Source organism: Danio rerio, chromosome 5 (genome assembly GCF_049306965.1).
Source record: "Danio rerio strain Tuebingen ecotype United States chromosome 5, GRCz12tu, whole genome shotgun sequence".
NCBI lineage: Eukaryota > Metazoa > Chordata > Actinopteri > Cypriniformes > Danionidae > Danio > Danio rerio.
In genome coordinates, this window is record NC_133180.1 from 20,721,953 (window position 1) to 20,744,150 (window position 22,198).

A 22,198-nucleotide genomic window follows, 5' to 3' on the forward strand; every position below is an offset into this window, starting at 1 on the left:
TGTTTTTAATAAAAAAATATAAATATGCATATAATAAATAATACTAATAATAACATTATACAAAAGCAAATTGAATGAACTGAAAAAGCCTCCCGAGATAAAGAAAGTATGAAGGCAGTGGTTTTTAAATTCATGTAGGCTAGAAATTAATATGTTTTGTAATATTTTAATCCTTTATATATATATATATCCTATTTATATCCTTAATATATATATATCCTTAATATATATATCCTTAATATATTATATCTTTTTCATATGTAAAGATATTTGCGTATTGCTCTACATCTTGTGTGTAGTGTGTAAGCCAGGTGCACTTTGCGCCAGACAATAGACCGACTTTGTTCTGGTCTAAAGAACAGACTATTTACAGTTTCTCAAAATAGCAACGCGCCAAAACACGCCTGCTTTTTTTGACCAGAACGCCTATAAGTGCACATACAAGCACAAATGCATTTGCCATTAAAACAGTGTGGCGCAACACCTCAAAATGACCCTTGCACCGAGCTGAAAGTAGCAAAAGACTATTGCGCTGCGCCATGCGTCACATTGCGCCGGGTGTATGATAGGGCCCTAAATCTGCGTCTTATTTTGGAGTCTGCTACTGTCCACCGGAGGTTGCAAAGCAGAATATTTGACTTCAGCATTGTTTTTCAGATAAACAAGAATGTTCACTTAGAATGTTTCTTAAATATCTGCATATATACTATGGTATTTTTATGCTTTGGACGAGTCAATAACTTACAGCAGCTTTAAGGTAACAGCTTTACTCACTTTTTAAAGTAAAGTCAGCTAATCACTTTTTACAGTGCATCCCAAGTATTACGCTTGAATGTCTGTGTACACATGTCTGTTAAGTCCACGAGTACACAAAACAGTCAGACTTAGAAGGGTAGAAGTCTACTGCAAAGCTTGCTTGTCATCTCATCTGTCTGGTCTCATATTGCTGTTATGGTAGCAAAGGATTGTGAAGTGCAGATCAAAGTCAGACAAACTTTCTAACCAGAATGCATTGAGTTCTGAGGAGTGTGCTCTCAAAAGGGATTTTTGCTGCTTGTTCAAACTACTTATTTAAAATAAGCTAAATCAACAAAATTCTTTAGTTTTTGTGAAAAACTTAATTGTTTTATGTACTGTACTTATATATGTGAAACCAAATAAACCTTATAGGATATTATATTTTTAATAACTCAAAAATAAATCATTAAATAAACTTAAATATGAATATTATAGATGGATTACTATGTTCATCCAGGATACGTGCGTAGCGAGGTTGCAGAAAAAAAACGAGAGCACTAGCATTTACTGTGAGGGAATGACATCCGATGCTGTACAGAGTTTGGTATTGTGTAAGAAATAAGTTATATTGATTACATATTATATATATTATTTACAAAATGCTTTCAGCGTATTATAACAGCTTGTCATCCGGTGATAAGCACAGATATTTGGCAAAATTAGTGTTAAAGTGAGTGGCGTTCATCTGACAGGTTCATTTGCGATAGCACCCTCCCACACTGTAAATAAATGTCTGTGATTTTTAACAGTAAAAGCCTGTACAGTCTACAGTGAAAACCTGTTAAATGATTAGCAGCTGATTCCTGTACAAAATACGGAAAATAGCTGTAACAGATCTTACCTTTCGAGAAACTAATCAGTGTCTAAAATCTCACCACACTACCTCATTCACTAGTCCCTAAATTAGTCAATTAGTTTAGTCCACTAGACAGAGTGAATGTCCACAAATGGCTGAATTCAGACACTGATGAACATCTGCTGTTAACAAGCACAATCACTGAAGGAAAAATCAAGAAATAAAACTACCGACACAGCCTCACACCAAACCAACTGAATTAAAAGAAGATTAAACAACTCCATTAAATAACAGCAGCTTCAATGATTACAGTTTGACTTCAATTCTCTCATATCTGCAAGAATATTAGATAATTAACAGAGGTTTATAATTTTATTAAAAATATTTCATTTGACCACACCATCATGGAGTTCAGAGGCTGCTTTATTTGGGCTCTTGAACCTGTACTCTTCTGTCTTAATGTTTCTCTGGCTGTTATAACTGTGTTTCTGAAACTCACCAGTTATAACAAGAAAGGCAATGACAAACTATACAGTATGTACTTCATCGTAACATAAATGATTTCTAGTATTTTATAAGTTAGGCCATAGAAAATAGTTTTATTTGATATTGTTTGGGATATGTTACAGCTTCCCATGAAGGTTCAACAAACAATTATCAAGGAATTAAAAGAAATTATAATTCCATTAGTTTCATGCACAAAACCTTGAAAGCTCCAGCTGCACATTATGACACACATACATCAAGAATCAGGATATGAACCTCAACCACGGTTGCAAAAAAAAAGCTGCTTAATTCATTCATGTTGCAATGCATGCTGGGTGCCAGCAAAGTACAAAAATCCCAGCATGCATTGCAGTATGAATATATTAAGTAGCTTAAAGTTCATACAATCTCTTTCTTTTCCTTTATTTTGTTATTGGGAGCTAATATTTCAGTAGAGTGTTTTGTATTGTTCTGGTTTGGGATTTTCCGTAAATTTAACTAATTTTTTTAACAGTGCAATAGATATTGGATAAGCCAAAATGGCCAAGCATTTAGTCTGAAATATACAAGTATATCTTAATGAGACTCCAAGTGATTTTATAAGAGAGAAGTTAAAGGCCTACTAGTCCTTGGATGTCAACAATTTTGTTCTGTGTGGTCATATGCAAAAAATAATGTTCCATGATTACCAGATTCAAAACTATGTAGTGCTAAAAACCGAGGTTCTGCCTAGACATTGGCAAAGAAAGAAGATGGAGCTATACAAGGCCTGGGTAATCATCAACAAGCAAAACAACTGCATTCTGACAGCGAACTGCACCTGTACGGCAGGGTATGTGAACTTACACTTTTACATTTCATTCTTAGCATTCAGTGTCCGCAGTTTAATTAACCATTATTAACTATTCTTGCTGAAATAATTGCTGCAATCAAAAATGAGTAATGTGTATGATTTAGCAAAACGTGAACTTACCTGATATGAAATGAGAACTGCAAAGTCAAGCATTTTTAGTTTAGGTCCTCACTCCATTCAGCTCCCTTAGCCAAAGACTTCTGCGGTTGGCATTAAAAGCAATGTGGTGTATGGTAAAAGTTAAGTTTTATATTTTTGGACTTTCTAACTAAATAAATTGTCTGTTGTGTTTGTGTGTGCATGTAAGAGTGTATAAGTGTTTCCCAGTGCTGGGTTGCAGCTAGAAGGTCATCCGCTGTCTAAAACATATGCTGGATAAGTTGGCGGTTCATTCCGCTGTGGTTACCCCTGATGAATAAAGAAACTAAGCCGAAGGAAAATGAATACATTATTTTACATTCTTTGAAAATATATATTTTTTGTGTGTGTTGAACTGAAGAAAGAAACTAAAACAGGTTTGTGACAAGTGATAGGTGAACTCCTTTAAGTTGAACTCTACTTTTGCTTCAAATAACATTCGAATGATTTTAAAATAGGATCACAGCAATTTGATTTGACACAAAGCATGTTTCATGGCCTTTACTGCTGCAACCATAATCACTGAATATTTGGCATTGCTTGCTTGTACCATACTGCAGACTAAATTTCCTTTTTCACTGACACCATGTCAAAATGTAAAGTGGCCTGAGAGAACGTTAGTATTATTTAAAATAATGAAAGTTTCAGAAGACAGCAAAAATAAAACCAAACTCACAGCTTTACAGTCCTACAGACTAATTCTAACAGAAGCTGGCTTAAAACCACTTCCTGTGCTCTTTAACAAATAAATATCTTCTCCCACCTTAGAAGTTATTTAACTGTAACTTGAACTTGTCATTGGAAGAAGACCCCATTTGTCTGCAGTCCTGTAACAAAATCCGACAATGACTTTATTTTTAGCCTTTCGCTCCTATTTCAAGTGCTACCTGTCACTGACCGGTACTGATGTCACTCCTCCTAATTACAAACCACTTAACCTATACTTTCAAAGTTTTTCACCCAATTAGTTTGCGCATGTCTTTTGGCCTAGTTGTGTGTAAACTTGAGTGGATAAATCCTTTGAGTCCTTTTTGGGTTGTGTTCAAAAAGAAACAATATCTGAAAGCTGCATTCTGCTTGAGTAATGGATTACACACTTGAAGAAGCTTTGGATAAAAAGTGTGGGCTAAAAGGCAGCTAACTACATTACACCAGGCAAATGTAATAGGAAGAAGTTATTTTGGCTCTGCACATATAAGCTTTTACACTGCAAATTACATCCCTGAGACCTAAAATAAAACCAGAAACTTTGGAACGGCCTGCCAGGTTTTCTGATTTATTCACAGTCAATATACAAGCACTTACTTATGAATTCCTGTTTAATGTATGGATTGTTTTGTGTAGAACATTTAAACAGTGATATAAAATATTTGAAATGGTCTATGATATTGAATTTCATCTTGGCAAAAATGTGAATATTTACATATATAATAGTGCTTCCATCATCCTGTGTTAATGCACATTTTGAAATATAGCTTGAGAAACAAGTGCATACACCCAATTTTAAGTAAAATAACTTTCATTCACTTAACGTTTTTACACTCGCTTGAAGTGGTTTTGACTTTGGGCGAAAAGGGTTAATGTGAATAAAGCAAGATGAAAACACATTTACAGAATAGCTGTGATGTAGCGAATATTCAACGCAATCTCATGGCAATTCGTAACTTTTTGATTTAGTGGCTAATTAGTATGAATTCATAAGATCTAATTTGTACAATTTAGCACGATTTACTCATCACCCAATGACGGTTGGGTTTAGGGGCAGGGTTGGGTGCCACGCCTCCTTTTAAATATCGCACATTTTTATACAAATTATTTCATACAATGCAAAGGGACTTTGCAACACATTGAAATGCACAATTCCTAGTTGTGACTTGTTATTTTTTTTGCTCATTTTCAAAAGATTTGAGTAACAGTTGAACACCCAGCTGTTAGTTATATCACACTGTAAAAAATGCAATGACAAAAAGTCAAGACAACAAATATTTTGATGTTGCTTTAACTTAATTTAATATGTTAATCAGGTTTCAACTAAATGGTTTTGTTGAACTTAATATTTTTAGTCACTGTGATGTAAGTTGATTCAACTTTTTTACTGTACAGGTGGCGTTGGGGACAGGCCTGGCAGGGTTTTGGGAGGTTAGGACGATTCTAAGGGCCCTTGATGTAGTTTGAAATGACTAGAAAAGTTTATGTGATTCAACTTAAAAATTTAGGCAGCAAGAATGTTTGTTATTGCATTAATGGTTCCATAAAGAACCTATTACATTCATGAAAGTGGAAAAAGGATCTTTAAATTAAAATGTTCTTCACTCTAATAATACATGATTTCTTTAAAAACTGTTGGATAAAAGGTTCTTTGGGAATCAAAATTTTTATTAGTTTAGTTTATGTAAAACAATTGACAAGACAGGATATTGCACACTCTAAAACCCAAAAGTTAAGGTAACTTTAACTATTTGAGGAAACCGATTGCAGCAAACCATTTAAGTTCAAAAACTAATCCTAATGAGTACTGTGAACATAATCCATTTGAGTAAACGAAGCAATTTGAGCACAGTGAAACCCGAGAAATGAAGAGAACTCAAACCAACTGAGTAATGTAAAACCCAATAAGTTAAGGCAACTCAAACAATTTGAGGAATCCGATTGCTACTAACCATTTGAGTTAAACTAATCTATATGAGTATTGTGAACTAACTCCATTAGGTTGAAGTAATGAGGTATTTAATTAACTCATTACCTTCAACACTAAGTTCAAAACTCTTTTCAAATGAGTATACAGTAATTAACTTTCAGTCAATTTTGAGTTAACTACACTTTATTTCATTTGATAAAGTTGACTGTTGGGTTTTACAGTGCAGCACACTTCCCTGAAATGCGTCAAACACACACTTGAATCAATACTTGATTAATAAAAATACTACTAAATAACATGATAAACAAACAAAGTAAAAACAATCATTAAAACATCAAACACTATAAATTAAAGTTATCTATGCAACAATTTTAGAGCACAAGGAATAAAGGAGAGTTCATGATGTTTAGTTTTACTCCTGGTTATAGCAAATGTGTTGAGTCACCAAAGAAGGTAGGATGACACTGGAGCCTTAGGCAGGAAACAATGCAGTGGTGATAAACTGTCATTGAGTATTTTAGTGAGAGTATGTTTGGCGGTTTCCTCACACCTTTCATTCAGTGTTGGAAAAGTTGATGTCGGAATATCTATTATCTTACAGCATCACTATTGGATCTTCTCTAACTTCTCAGAGAGACTTTTGGGTAGTCCACCCGAGGCTGGACTGGCATACTCAAGAACTGGCCGTATAAAGGTCAAGTACACATGCATTAGAACATCACAAGGAAGACTGGATTTATGGCTTCGCAAAGAAAGTATATTGTGTGATGCACCTTTGAAATCATGTACTTAATGTGGGCCCATGATAGATCAGAGGATATTTGCATACCCAGCAATTTAAAGGTGGAAACTCTAACTGCCTTTTGTTATTATATATTGTGTTGTTACTTTAAAAAAATCAGGTTTTGGTTCATTTTTTTGAGAGTGTAAAACCGTTGGTGCCAATACAGAATATTTATGTTTTACAATTAGGTAAAAAAAATAAATAAGAGGCAGGAGTTTTTTTCATGATATCCCAGGAAAAAAACAGGATAACACTCAAAACTTCCAGCAAGCAGACCTAAAAACTGTTCAGATGATTAAGAATGCTGTATCAGGTTAAAAGGGCAGTGGAGTCCCGGAGCACAGTAAACCTCCTGCGATCAAGCTGAGGTGAGTTGCTGCTGTCAAAGAGACTTTATGTGTGCGGTTAAAAGAACATCAGGCTGACAGGGTCTTCCCCAACATGCCTTGCTGCTCATCAGTGAATGTCCACTCAGATCACACAAGGCGCTGCTGAACGCCAGACTGACATTTGCTCTATTGTGTGAAGACATGGCTGAAATCCAAACAATACCAGCTGTTGCTTTATGCTGCACTGTTTTATATATTAGTTCATGTTTTATGCTCTATTATTTACTGGCATGATTGAGAATCGTCCTATATTTTACTAATGAAACTAATGAAATTCATTAGCATGATATTCATAACATTACCATCACAGTTTGTCTGAAACTCAAACTCTGACATAATGTGACCCAGCATCTTCAGAAAATAAACAGCACTCTATAATGTGACATAACAGCTTACAGTATATTAGAACTTTGATTTGATGCTTACTTTTTTTAGATCATTGAACCCCGTAAAATGAATGAAGTTTAGTAGTGTAGATCAAAATATTATTTATGAGAGACACTAAATTCCTTTAAAAATGATGAAGATTTAAATATTGTTTTCTAATTTTGATCTCGGCGACACTGTTGCTCAGTGGTTAGCACTGTTGCCTCACAGCAAGAAAGTCACTGGTTTGAGTCTCAGCTTTCCTCTCCCCAGACATTTCCTTCAGCTCCTCTGGGGGGGATCCAGAGGTGTTCCCAGGCCAGCCGAGAGACAAAGTCCCTCCAGCGTGTGCTGGGTCTTCCTCGAGGCCTTCTCCTGGTGGGATATGCCTGGAACACCTTCCAAGGTAGGTGTCCAGGAGGCATCCAAAACAGATGCCCAAGCCACCTCAGCTGACTTCTCTCGATGTGGAGGAGCAGCTGCTCTACTCCGAGCTCCTCCCAGGCATCAGAGCACCTCACCCTATCCATAAGGGTGCGCCCTGCCACCCTGCGAAGGAAACTCATCCTGGCCACTTGTATCCGAGATCTTGTCCGTTCAGTCATGACCCAAACTCATGACCATAGGTGAAATTAGGAACGTAGATTGACCAATGAATTGAAGCTTTGCCTTTCGGCTCAGCTCCTTTATCACAACGGACTGGCACATCGATTGCATTACTGCTGCCACTGCACCAATCTGCCTGTCAATCTCATGTTCCGTCCTTCCCTCACTTGTGAACAAAACCCCAAGATACTTGAACTCCTCCACCTGGGGTAAGGAATTTCCTCAAATCTGGAGATGGCAAACCACCTTTTTCCGGTGGAGCACCATGGCCTCGGACTTAGAGGTGCTGATTCTCATCCAAATCGCGTCCCACTTGGCAGCAAACTACTCCAGTGCATGCTGAAGGTCCATGTCTGATGAAGCCAGCAGAGCAACATCATCTGCGTATAACTGGTCCATCCCCGTACCCGGACCCCCTCTGCCCCAGGGCTGTGCACAGAAATTCATACAGCAATTCAACAGAATTGGTGACAAAGGGCAGCCCTGCCAAAATCCAACATGCACTGGAAACATGTCTTACTTATTGCCTGCAATGTGAACCAAACTCTTACTCAGTTCATACAGGAAACAGACAGCCCTTAACAAAGCGCTTCTGACCCCATACTCCCAGAGCATCCTCCACAGAATGCCATGAGGGACAAGTTCGAATGCCTTTACAAATGTAGACTGGTTCTCCCATGAACCCTCGAGCACGCTAGCGAGGGTATAGAGCTGGTCCAGTGCACCACAGCATGGACGAAAACCTCATTGTTATTTCTGGATCCTAGATTCAACCATCAGCCGGATCCTCCTCCTGTCATAGACTTTCCCATAGAGGCTAAGGAGTGTGATCCCCCGATAGTTGGAGCACACCCTTCTGTCCCCTTTCTTAAAAATGGGAACCACCATCCCACTTGCCCAGTTTAGAGACACTGTCATCAACCTTCATGCAATATTGTAGAGACGTGTCAGCCAGGGCAGCCCCACAACATCCAGAGACCTGAGATACACAGGGTGTATCTACCCCTGTAGCTTTGCCACTGCAGAGCTTGCAAGCTACCTCAGTGACCTTAGCTTGGGTGATGGGTGAATCCACCCCTGCATCGCCAGTCTCTGCTACCTCAATGAAAGACATGTCAGTGGGGTTGAGGAGATCCTCAAAGTATTCCCTCCAGTGTCCGACAACATCCCCAGTCGAGGTCATCAGCTCCCCACTTTCGCTGTAAACAGTATCAGTGTAGAACTGCTTTCCCCTCCTAAGGGCACCGGACGATTTGCCAGAATCTCTTTGGATGCGACCCGTGGTCTTCCTCCAAGGTCTCTCTGAACTCTTCCCACTCCGAGTTTTTACTTCTGCAACCACCTGTGCTGCAGAATGCTTGGCCTGTTGATACCCATCAAGGCCATTAGCCTGAATACTATAGACTAAATACTAATACATTTTATGGATTAAATGTTAAAACGGCCTGCCATTGTAAAGAATTGCTGACTGGATCTAATTTTAAGGCCGCCAGTGTCACTAATGACAAGCATTTCTGAATTCGACATAGGCTGCAGCCTTTTAAGAAAAATATATTGAGTTTTACAGTTTGTCATTTTGCAGCTGGAGAGGACATTCGCCACATAAGACATATGCGATAGTAATTGGCGGTTCACTTTGTTTTGGCGATCGCTGATTAATCAGGGATTATAAGTCAAAGGATATAGTGAGTGAATGGGAGTTTTCTTATTGTATGTTAGATAAAACTTTTGGCCTGGTGATTTCGCTCTTCCGCTCCACAAGTCATGCGCACCATGGATTTGCGTGGTTTTGATTGGTTTGGCCTCCTGTCCACCTAAATCCCCTGTATCTCTTCTCACCAGCTCAATCTGCATGACAGTTTTCTCCTTTAGGTCTGCCCTCACCTGTCCGATCATCATCACTGTGTCCAGCAACCTTTATGATGAATCAGCCTGTGGACAGACAGCAGCGTGATCCCCCCTGCTCTTTCTGCAAAGTGTTAGTATTGCGTTTTTACGAGGAGCACTGCGGATTTTATGTAATTTGATATACTGTATTTTCACCATGTAAGGGACTGTACTTTATCCTTATTCTAAAATAACTACATTTTGAAATTACTATGCCGTATTAAAAAAATTTGTAATTTATATGTGTATATAGACAGAGAGAGAGAGAGAGAGATACAGGGAGAGAGGCATACACATTCTCTATTACGCCTGTTTTTCTATTGGTGTTTTAAGGTCTCCATCTAGTGGACATTGCCATGTGTTGCAAAAGTTATTTGTGAAAAAAAAAATTTAACTGTCTGTGCTAATAAATCTATAAACAGTTCCCCCTAAAAATTTTAGTCGATACTGCATTACATGTGTTCTTTAGATAAATACGTTCGATGTAGTCATAAACCTCCAGTCTGCAGTGTTTATGTACTTCTGTGTGATTTCCAGGTTTCATCTCTCTTGCTGAGAACAGCTGTGCAGCTTAATTGACTTGCTATTTTTTTCATTGCCAGATGCTCAGTGTTATTTAGAATATTGGCTCTATATGGTAAACCTTGGGGGGTGATTTTCTTTGATATGTGTAGTATGTCTAGTTAAAGATTGTCACAAAACAAAACAGGAAAAAAAGAACTTTAGAAAATTCTAACATTATTTTATTTACCAGCTGCATTGCCATTGATCAGTCACTTTGATGTGTTGTTTCCTGCTGTCTATCCAAATCTTTTCTAAATCTTAAACTGCAAAACATATCAGAGAAACAAACTAGGGAAACAAACTCCCCAAATTTCCAAAAAGTGTAATATTTTTATGAGCAGTTCTTCTCCATTCAAAAAATTACTTTTGCTTCCTGTTAAAGTTACTTATTTAATTTGAGTTGAACCAACACAATTCCTAGGGTTTGGGGGGGATTGACCTGTCTAATTAATGCTTGATCCCACCTGAAGGACATCAAAACAAGATCAATGGGGGGGGGGGATCTCTGATCTATATCTTAAATATTAATAATTAAAAATGTAAAATATAAGTATACATTTGATCCCTCTATAATGGTTTATACCATCCCACATAGGGAAAATTTTCTGGCCCACACAATCCACTTTAGCTTGGCCCACATGTCGCAGTGAATTACGCTACATGACTGGACCAAGTCTGGCTTCAAGACAAGGGCCAAACATGGACCATATCTGGGCCAAGTATCAGCCAAATTAATAACTGATAATAGAACTGGGCCAGATTTGTTGTTGTGTCAAGTTTGCAATGTAAATGATAAACCCATTGCGCTGTATGTGTGCTATGGGCGTGCTTTTTTTTCGTAATGACCTGGTTGGTAGAATTTTTTTCTTTATTCTAAATTATTTAAATGTATTTTAAATTTGGGTGAAGATAGGCCAAACAGACATGGCCCACAATTTTTATCATTTGGGCCAGATACTAATTTTAACATCTGGACCAAGTAGTGTGTGCCAAACCCTGGCCATGTTTGGCCCACATACTGTATGCCAGTGCCGGATGAATGCCTGCTGTGCCAGCTTTATGCCAAATCTGGGTCAGAATTCTTTGCCTGATTGTGAATGCATAATGCGCCAGTCAATGCTAGAAAAAAATATCATTCAACAGTCTGAAACTGGCAGTTCTAGAGCACCGATAGACATCTTATGTGTTCACAAAACATGTTTCTTGTAAAATAGGTGTTTTTATCTGATTGTAACCTAAAAAAATGACACAAAATTTGTATAGTTTGACCTATAGTAACCTTTAAAATAGTCACTTAATAACCTTCAAAACACTGAAAACGTATACATTTTATTAACAAATTTGATGTAATTTAAATACATTCATACATTTAATTCCCCCTGCAAACCTTTTGGAAGCATTAAAAGTGTCCAAGAAGATGTCCAAAATTTTTACACGCAATGACCCAGAGACTTTTAATAGACTGCATGTCACTGATGAGAAAATGAAGGATGTTGACTGTATGATGACTGAAATCACTAAACAGCCTTAAACATTTTCTAAATGGAACAAATGAAGAATGAAAGGAAGGACCAAATAAAAAAAGGATTCAAGGAAGGACTGAACTAGCTAAGGAAGGATTGAAAGAATGAACGAATAAATGAATGAACAAAGGACCTAATGAAGGAAGGAACAAAATATGAATGAAAGAATAAATGAATGAGCAAACGAATGAAGGGAGGAATGAAGGAAGGACCAAATAAATGATGGAAGGATTCGTTGAAGGACTGAACAAACTACTGTAAGGAAGGAACAAACGAAGGAATGAACAAAAGTCCTAATGAAGGAAATAACAAAAATCTGAACGAACGAATGAATAAATGAGTGAACTAATGAAGGGAGGAATGAAGAAAGGAACATAGGAAGGAACAAATTAATATAGGAATAAAAGAAGATGCACTACAGAATGTTACGTTGACACATCCCTGCACAAACTGCATATAAACACATGTACTTTTCAAAGTGTAATACTCAATACTCTTGAGCACTTTTAAAAGCTCTACTTTTTACTCATATGTTGGGTAATATTTACAACAGATACTTTTACTCTACTTGCACTACATTTCTGGTCAAGTAATGCTACTTTTACTTGATTTTTTAGTACTCTTTCCACCACTGATCATCACAGAAAACATGTATGCATATTCATCTTAAAACGGTTTCCAGTTCAGTCCATGTTATGCAATAGAGCAAAGTTTGTGTTGGGGTTTCCCTCAAACAGCCCACACAATCAGCATAAGTGCGGTCACACACTAGAGCCTTGAATTAATTAATTACGTATGACTCAGTCTTTCAATGATGACCAATAGCAAGCCTGTTGGTATCAAGTGGCTGCTTTTTTTCTACAACAGGCAAGGCTGTTACCAAGGCAAGGCCCAGAATATACATAATCAGATTCTGCGTGCTCATTTCTGTTTCAGTGCCTTCTTCTAACTAGCCATTTTCAGTAAGAAGAGTCGTTCAGCATGATTTTTGCTGCCAAAACTCTGATCAAAATTACCATAAACACTTACTATATTGAATATTCTGTATTCGTTCAATCATTTTCTTTTCCGCTTAGTCTCTTTATGGTAATCAGGGGTCGCCACAGCGGAATGAACCACCAACTTATCAAGCACATGTTTTACACAGCAGATGCCCTTCCAGCCCCAACCCAAGGGAAACGCCAATAGACTCTTACATTCTCACACATACACTACGGCCAATGTAGCTTATTTAATTTACCTATACGGCAGATTTTTGGACTGTGGGGGAAACCGGAGCACCCGGAGGAAGAGCACCCACGCGAACACAGGGAGAATGTGCAAACTTCACATCTTATTGCTGTGAGGCGATCGTGCTACCCACTGCCCCACCATGATCCCATATTCTGTATTTTCAACTCTAAATATGGTTCTGTTTTTTATTACTTAATAAAACATGGAGCATTTGGTAACCAATGTAGTATTAACAGAGAATGAATTTGAGAATCGCAATCTTTAATGTAAGCTTTGCTTTAACTTTTTACCTCAGTTCATAATATTTTAAATCATCATTTTTTCCATGACTCAGTTGTCTAGATGAAATGTAACTCTTACCTCAACAATTTGGTGGCATTTTCCCAAGAGATGTGGTGAAAAGATCACAGATTTTCCCCAGACTTTACTCAATTAGGTCTGTTAATGGGGCCCGACTGTGTTGCTTAGCAACATGTGTAGCTGCTAAGGGTTTGGTGCTGTAAGATTGTTACAAATTCTTCTTTGACCTGTTCCTCAGCTAGACTATTTCAAAGTGAGAACATTGTCCAGCAAAAGGGGTAAATTGACTGTCTTATGAACGAACACTAAGGAGCAAAATGTGGTTTCAATCAGGATTTAAAATCAGTGAGTTGCTGCAGAGGGCTACACGGTGGCTCAGTGGTTAGCACTGTCACCTCACAGCAAAAACATTGCTGGTTCGAGTCTCAGCTGAGTTAGTTAGCATTTCTGTGTGGAGTTTGCATGTTCTTCCTGTGTTGATGTGGGTTTCCTCTGGGTGCTCCTTTTTCCCCACATTCCAAAGACATGCATAGGTGAATTAAATAAACTAAATTGGCTGTAGCACCTGCACTACAGCCAATTTAGTTTATTTAATTCATTCTGTGAATGAGTTTGTGGGTGTTTTCCAGTACTAGGTTCAGCTGGTCGGGCATCCAATGTGTAAAACATATGCTGGATAAGTTGGCAGTTCATTCTGCTGTGGTGATCCCTGATAATATAAGGGACTAAGCCAAAAGTGAATGAATGAATGAGTTGCTGCAGTCTTTTATTGGAAAATGTTGACATATTTCCATCTGAAATGGAATTTTGAGTAGGGATGGGATCCAAAAAAAATTGAGATGGGATCTTAGAGATGAGGTTTATTTTTGTGCTCCTCCTCTAATCTTTCAACAGCAAACTAATGTGGCGGTGTGGCTTAGGATATTAAGACCAAGCCGTCAGACTGACATCATCAGAGAAGCACTGCCATTCCGGAGTGGTATCAGATGACTAGATTTTGATTAAAGATTACCTAAAACATACAGTTTTTTTCAGTAGATTAGCTTGTATGGATTAATTGTTCACCTCAAGATTCTATCTGCACTTGCAAAAAAAAAAAAAAAAGCTAATTTTACACGGTGGCTCAGTGGTTAGCACTGTCGCCTCACAGCAAGAAGGTTACTGATTTTAGTCCAGGCTGGGTCAGTTAGCATTTCTGTGTGGAGTTTGCGTGTTCTCTCTATGTTGGCATGGGTTTCTTCTGGTCCGGTTTCCCCCACAGTCCAAAGTTATGCATTATAGGTGAATTGAATAAATTAAATTGGGCATAGTGTATGTGTGTGTGTGAATGAGAGTGTGTATGGGTGTTTCCCAGTACGCTGCATAAAAAAAACATGCTGGAAAAGCTGTTGGTTCATTTCGCTGTGGTGACCTCTGAATAGAGACTAAGCCTAAGTAAAATGAATGAACGATTTCATGTGAACTTTAAATTGCAAACAATTCATTTATTTTCTCTGATTTAAATTGTGCTGTAGAAAACAAATTTCGTCTCAAATACCCTTCCATATTAATTGCTTAAATTAGCTTCTGTAGCTTAAAAACAACAACAAAAACTTGACAGCAGGAGGTGCACCATAGGGTGCAATCAGCTAGTCATGTGACCTGTCCGTCAAGGCTGTTTAACATTTTCCATGATCAATATTTGTTTGGTTAACGTAAATTAACACTTCATGAGATCCTGTTAAGCAGGCAGAAAGGTTAAATTCAAAACTATCTATGTATTTTCAACAAAGCCTTAAAAGAATTTTGTATTATGAATGAAAATGTGGGGCGACACTGTGACACTGTCCCCTCACAGCAAGAAGGTTGCTGGTTTGAATCGCGGCTTTGGGCCAGTTGGCATTTCTGTGTGGAGTTAGCATGTTGTTCTCCCTGCGTTTGGATGGGCTTCCTCCAGGTGCTCTGGTTTCCCCCACCACAGTCCAAACACATCCGGTATAGGTGAATTGAATAAAATAAATTGCCTGTATTGTATGAGTGTGTATGGATGCTTCCCAGTACTGGGTTGCAGCTGAAAGGGCATCCGCTGTGTAAAACCTATGCTGGATAAGTTCATTCTGCTGTGGCAACCCCTGATGAATTAAGGAACTAAGCCGAAGGAAAATGAATTAATTAATTAATGAATGAAGAGAAAATGTATATCGGTAGGTCTGTTTCCCTAGCCTAGACAAATATAGTCGGTATGTTACTGGCGTAAAGCAGAATTCATTTAATGACAGCTTGTTCCACATACAGGACTGGGCTTGAGCAATAAAATATGCTCTTTAATATGAGAGCGGCGACGCAGTGGTGCAGTAGGTAGTGCTGTCGCCTCACAGCAAGAAGGTCGATGAGTCGCTGGTTCGATCCTCAGCTCAGTTGGCGTTTCTGTGTGGAGTTTGCATGTTTCCTCCGGGTGCTCCGGTTTCCCCCACAGTCCAAAGACATGCAGTACAGGTGAATTGGGTAAGCTAAATTTTCCGTAGTGTGTGTGAATGTTTCCCAGAAATTGCGGCTGGAAGGGTATCCGCTGCGTAAAAATGTGCTGGATAAGTTGGCGGTTCATTCCACCGTGGCGACCCCGGATTAATAAAGGGACTAAGCCGACAAGAAAATGAATCAATGAATAATATGAGAGCTTGAATGTAAATAAATCAACGAATAGGTGTAAATGAGAATAACTGAAAATATCTAACGTTATAGCTTACGTTTTACCTACGAGAAACCAAAACACTTGCGGCTACCCTAACGGCATTTCTTTTTAATAAAAAAAAAAATACAACAAGAAAGTACCTAAACTAAAACAGTAATAAAATACAGGAGGAAAAAAAAAAAAAAAAATATATATATATATATATATATATATATATATATATATATATATATATATATTTATATATATATATATATATATATAAAATAAAAGATCATTTTCTTACGGCAAACTCACTCGAGGAATATTATAACTACATGATATTACTACTGTAGTTCGTCACTACGGTGGGTCACGTGATCTCTCAGTGGAGCCTGCTGCCTGTCAGAGAAAGAGCCGCTGAGGCTTCATCTAGTCGAGTGCTGGTCGTCTGTGGAGTGGAGAGAGCGAGCCGCACAATAACAATCATGGCAAACACAACAGCAGGTGAGGCAAAACACGGCTTTTGTTTTACCATAATATACGCACGTTTAACTTATTGACTTATCCCAGTTTAATAAATTCTTATTTTCTGTATGTTCTTTCTTTCCCAGAAGCCGAAACCCGTCAGAGACTCCTGCGAAACGTGAAGAAGGAGGTAAGTGAGAGTAAAACAAATAAAGCCAAGTGAACATAAGGCTGTACCGCCCTTTAAAATGTGACTCATGTTTCACAGATATCTACAAAATCTGTTGTGTAAGTTAAACAAACATTGTAGTCAACCATATACGCGAAAGAGAGCGACCAAAAGCGTGTTAAATTGTGTTTAATTGTTTGTAAAATGGCTGTGTGGTCGTAAAATCATAGGCAGCTTAGAAAAGCGGCGATTCTAGTCTATGGTGACGAATATTATACATTATTTATTAGTTTTTTACATATCTGTTCTGAATATGCTAACGTTACAGCTGTTTATCTTTTAACGTTACTCCATCAAGCACCTGTCAGGCTTAATACCAGCGTTTATCACTGTATTTATTTCCTTACAAAGCTAAATAATGTTGGTACAATAATGAATAGTATGTCTTATAGAGGTAATCATTTGAAGATGTTGTTACTGCCATAGATTTAGCACGTTTTTCTTATTTAATTTATTACATCTTATATTAAAAGATGCAATCAACACAGACATGCTCAGATGTACTACATGTGTCTTCCACGTCTCCAGTTAACACTTTCAATGTGAAAAAAACTGTCCATCTCACTTGTTCAGTCTGCGGTATGCCACGATGCCTGTTTTTTTTTTTATTTATAGATTTGCTTCTTTTGGATATGTAAAAAAAGATGTTCGTTAGGCTCACTACATCTTTTTATTTGTGCTATTGATTTAAGGGCAACACTCTCTCTTATGACAGCCTGAAAAGCATTGTTTGGTCTTTGCCTTTCATTCATTTCATCTGATTAATAGGTTTCAATAATCCTTTAGAGTTAAGCAAGCAGAGCTCACTCTGTGTGAATTTGCATGTGCAAGGGTATAAAGCATTTGCTCTAGGGATGAGGTTTTGTATGAATTTGGGTGTGAATTTGTAAATGATTGGAGCATACACGCTTGCCTATTGATTTTGATTTGATTCATGGTTCTCTGTTTTGTGATTGCAGTCACTGATGTATTTATCAGTCCTGTGTTGCAGCTTTTCATGAGGCTGTTTTATACTAGATGTACTGTTTTTTTTTTAAATAGCTTTGTTCAAATGAGAGCATTTGGTTTAGAGTTTGGTTTTAGAGTCCTTCTTTTTGCATGTTAATGTAATGTCTTTAATGAGAAATTATATGAGTATACATTTTAGATTTGACTTTCATCAACAACTTTACTCTGCATTTTTGTTAAGTATACTTTAACATTCATTTGACTGCAGTTTCCAGGTAGAAATGAACACCACAGGGCAGCGTTACGGCACCGAATTTTGTTCCTTTTCACACTGATTTTTATAGAAACCCATTATCTTTTAATAAAGGTAGTTATTTCCACAACACCAAACAAATACCACAAAAACTTCACAGTGTCTTTGATTTGATCAGTTGGTCAGTAGCTGACTGTGTACATTTGTTGTACTTGACATGCATAGATGTATACATTAGATATACAGACCCTGAGTATGCGTCAATAGGGCCGCCACATTTGTACAATGCTCCTATGACAAATAGTGCGGTTAGCCAATTTAAAGATGCTGGACTTCAGCGATGTGTACGGGTGTATTAATGAACAAACAAAGAAAACAAAGCACAAAGGCAGAACATTTAGTAAGATTTAAGTTTTACGATTTTGTACGTTGGGAACTTTGTTCTAAACAAGCATTGATGATAATACAGTCTTTTACTGCACTGACTATAAGGCAAAGTAGGACCAAATCGCACTCGATACTATAGGCTTATGCTAGTTTGGTTGAATAAAATCAGCAAACAATGTACATGAAATATGACAACAAGATGCTGCAGTGCTAGAAACTTGTATTATTGTATTATAAGTGAAGGAGTCATTCATAATGAAAACTCATTCACAAACGAATCACTCCCTTCGTTTGAATGGGAAGTGAAAGCAGAAGAGGGGGTGTGTTTCAGGACATGGATTAGATCAGATTTAACAGGGAGGGAAGATAATACATTTCCATGCAGACAAACACATGCTCTTTGTCGGCAATGCCCATGCGGTCACTTACTGTATCCATTGATGTAGAAAAGTGATGTAAAATGATAATTTTCATAATTTAAAAAAAGGATTTGCAAACTGACCACCGAGAAAACTCCTGTTAATAGAGATATGTATATTAGGCATGAGCCTGTATAAGACTCTGGCTGTATGATAACCTTGTATAAAAATAATACGGTTTCGCGATATTGTGATTATTGCTCTAAAATATATTATTTTTAAATGTCTGGGTAAAAAACTAAAAGTTTTCCCCTTGTGAACACAATATATTCTATTTTGAGAAACATTTAAAATAATTTGTGACAGTAAAAATGTCAGGTCAAATGAATTACTGACTTCTGCCGTCTTCATTTGTTTCAAAAACTGATTTTTTTTTTTTTTGTTACAATTTAATTTACATTGTTGTTTGTGTTTAGGTCGGTGTTTCACTAGATGATTTGTATGACAAGCCTCACCTTCTCATAGACATGCTTAAGAAGGATGTTTGTTTGAAACTCCCACCAAAAAGTAACTTCAGTAACATAATTCTGATTCCCAAAAAAGTAGACATAGGCCTCTAGTGGACTTGTTTTCTGAAATGTGCAACGAAATGCTTCTAGAGCAAAGGATTTAACATTTTGCACAAATCTATTGGCTGAGGCAAGTATTTGCAGTGAGCCTGGGCTTAGGATATCCTGACTAGAAGTTTTGTGATTGATAACAATAAACGTTATGTTGAAACATCTGTTTATATTTTCCAAAACTACTAACCACAGAGTTATGGGAGCAGAAAAATATCAATCTGTAAACATTTTGATATTTCAAATGAGTAAAAAAAACATGTGTTATGGATGTGACCAAAAAAAGTCTAGTTTACTGTGTACAACATACTTTGCAGAAATTCTGTGAATTAAACTGCACAACCCAAAAGTAAAAAAATGCCAATCAAAAGGATAAGAGTTGGCTCTCTGTAGAGCAAATGTGATTGATTTTATTTTATTTGACATTTTTGCATCTAAAAGGAAAAAACTTTGTTATGGATGTGACACTTTTCCATTATGGATGTGGCTGATGTAAAATTTCCACTTGAGTGACTGGTAAATAAAATATAGTTTGAAAACAGTGACAGAGACATTTTTGTAAATACTTGCTTACACAAAAAGTGCTGAAACGGTTTCTCTATTTTGGTGAAAACTGATTTTTTTTTTTTGGCAAGGTTGAATTTGTTTCTTTAGTAGAGAAAAGCAGCATTTGCCAATAAGGCTGAGAACACACTATCATTAATACTACCATAAACAATGTGACAAAATGCTCACAAGTGTAGCTAAAATGTTTGATGTCTGCATTGAAAATATATTTGAATCTGTTCATATCCATCCTGTCACTCATTTGTTTGCCCCAGAAGTTGCCATTTTTGTTTTAGTATTTGGCTATAAATTAAAATAATATTGTGCTCCTAGCCCTCATTCTAAAGAGGCCGGAGCTACAAATGCTATTGTATCAGCATAGTGGCAGATTCAAAAACAAGACTTGCGTCCTATGCTAATGAGGGAGAGGCTGTTGCTAATGGGCTGGACATTGATGACATATAAGGGAGAATGTCAATCAAAGTGATTGATTGAATTAAAAATTCAGAAGCTGCTTAAATTAACAGACTGTTGCCACACAACTGTGTTTAAACCACTTATTAAAGTTGCCACACTTATTAAACCACTTATGATTTTTGCATCATTGGTCCCCTTTTAGGCAGAGAGCACGCTAAAATTACTGCCATAAACAATGTGGCAAAATACTTGCAAGTCTATCCAAAATGTTTGATGTCTGCATTGAAAATCTATTTGAATTTGTTTATTTTCATCTGGTCACTCATTTGTTTGCCCCAGAAGTTGCACATTTAAAGCTATTGACATAAGAAACTAAATTAATATGTCCATTTACCTGCCTGAGAAATTAATAAATCAGAAATTATTTTATATTTTGAAATAGAAGCTATTTAAATGTGAGAGTTTATATCTGTATTATTTGTAAAGAATATAGATATAGTTGTAAAGTATTGATGCCCAGCGCATCCATGCCTATTTGAATTGAAATGTTACATTTTTTACATTTAATTCATAGGTAAAACATTTTTTGAAGAAGTATTGTTGATTGGTAGTTTGTTATTTCTGCATTTACTAATGCATCATAATTTAGGTTGTTTCTCTTAATGCACTATCATTAGCATTATTTTACTTTGGACCTTTTGTTGTTTTTTTGTAGAATGATCTAATCTGTTATCGGCCAATCTAATTATTGTTATTGGTATAATCGGTTATTGTCAGCTTGAGGTCTTTGGTAGTCAAAGCCTGGTCTTTAATCTATCATTGCACAGTGTCTTCTTGTATCCCAGTAGATGCATAAAAAATGACTTTCCAGCACTTGAAACGCATCATTATGATGACTGGAATAGCTAATCAGAAAGAGTGGAGGGAGATGAACTCTCATCCTACGCTTTGTGGAGCTCATAATGACAAGGTATTCTTGATCCTCAATGTGTTTACAGCGTAGCGGCCTGGAACCTGCCATTTCTGCATTTGTTTGACATTTGCAGTGCATATTTACCGTTTTGCAGCTGTTAACTAAAATTAGGAGGTATTATTATTACAGCTATTGCATTGCTGAAACAATGAGCACTGGCAAAGCAGCAAAAAGCCTCATTTTATGTTTCTCTCTGTGATCTCCCTTGCTCACTCACACCTGTATTGACACACCATCCTGGTCATGCGCAGAAAGACACTCCATAGCCAGCAGCCCCCTGTTTGTTTACCTTCGCCCTGAAGCTTCCTTTAACACAGTTAGTTTTATTCAACACTTATCTGAGTGTCCTTAAAGAACCTCTTTATCATCTGTAACTGAGTTATGCCTAGTGCTTCTGTTTATTTTGAGCAATATGAGTTATTTGTGGCTATGAAATCTGGTTTTCAAATGAAGGTTTTTAATAGAAGTATCCCTTTGGTTAATTTGACTACTAATAGATGCAGGCTTTTGGTAAGTCATAAGAAATAGTGATGGATATTTATCTCTTTTTTTTCTTTTCCCACACTGGTTTTTAGGGATAATCAGATCTGCAAAAATATATTACAGGAAAGTATGTATAAAAAGAAAAATCACTTATAATGAAAATTAGACCAAATTTTTTTTGTATTGTTTTTGTTTCTGTATAGCTTGTTTTTTTTTAGTTACTTATTATTTAAGTATTGTTTTTATTTATATTTTATATTTATTTTCAATTTATTTGATATTCTGTGCTGCATTATTGTAACAAATATATTCATATTTACAAATTGCAACATTATTTATTTCGGCATGTATTATTATTCCAACAAAACTTCCTAGCAGGCACAGGATGTCAGCATAACATCAGATTGACGTTGGACATTGCATTTAGTTTGGAAATGAAAATCAGGTTTATGGCAGAACCCAATGTCAGGTTCCGACGTCAGTGTCCACAGTCGGACAGATATT

General features: G+C 36.9%; 2 protein-coding genes across 5 annotated transcripts in view; one reads left to right on the forward strand and one right to left on the reverse strand.

Moving 5' to 3' along the window:
* slc6a4b (solute carrier family 6 member 4b) overlaps positions 1–13,527 on the reverse strand; it is a 40,102-nt gene extending 26,575 nt beyond the window's left edge. The window contains exons 1-2 of the mRNA XM_073951028.1: positions 13,422–13,527; positions 3,054–3,133 (exon numbers count right to left, since the gene is read on the reverse strand). The gene's annotated coding sequence lies outside the window, so the exon portion shown is untranslated. The remainder of the gene's footprint in view (positions 1–3,053; positions 3,134–13,421) is intronic.
* Positions 1–22,198, forward strand: part of sgsm1a (small G protein signaling modulator 1a) — a 131,229-nt gene that overhangs the window by 30,828 nt on the left and 78,203 nt on the right. For 3 of the 4 annotated variants that reach the window (XM_009301381.5, XM_009301382.5, XM_009301383.5), the window contains exons 1-2: positions 16,446–16,518; positions 16,626–16,669. In XM_009301381.5, the coding sequence (XP_009299656.1) occupies positions 16,500–16,518; positions 16,626–16,669 (63 nt within the window). In that variant the 5' untranslated portion in view covers positions 16,446–16,499. Of the gene's footprint in view, positions 1–16,367; positions 16,519–16,625; positions 16,670–22,198 lie in introns of those variants that run through there. The other variant, XM_073952078.1, reaches the window with a different exon arrangement.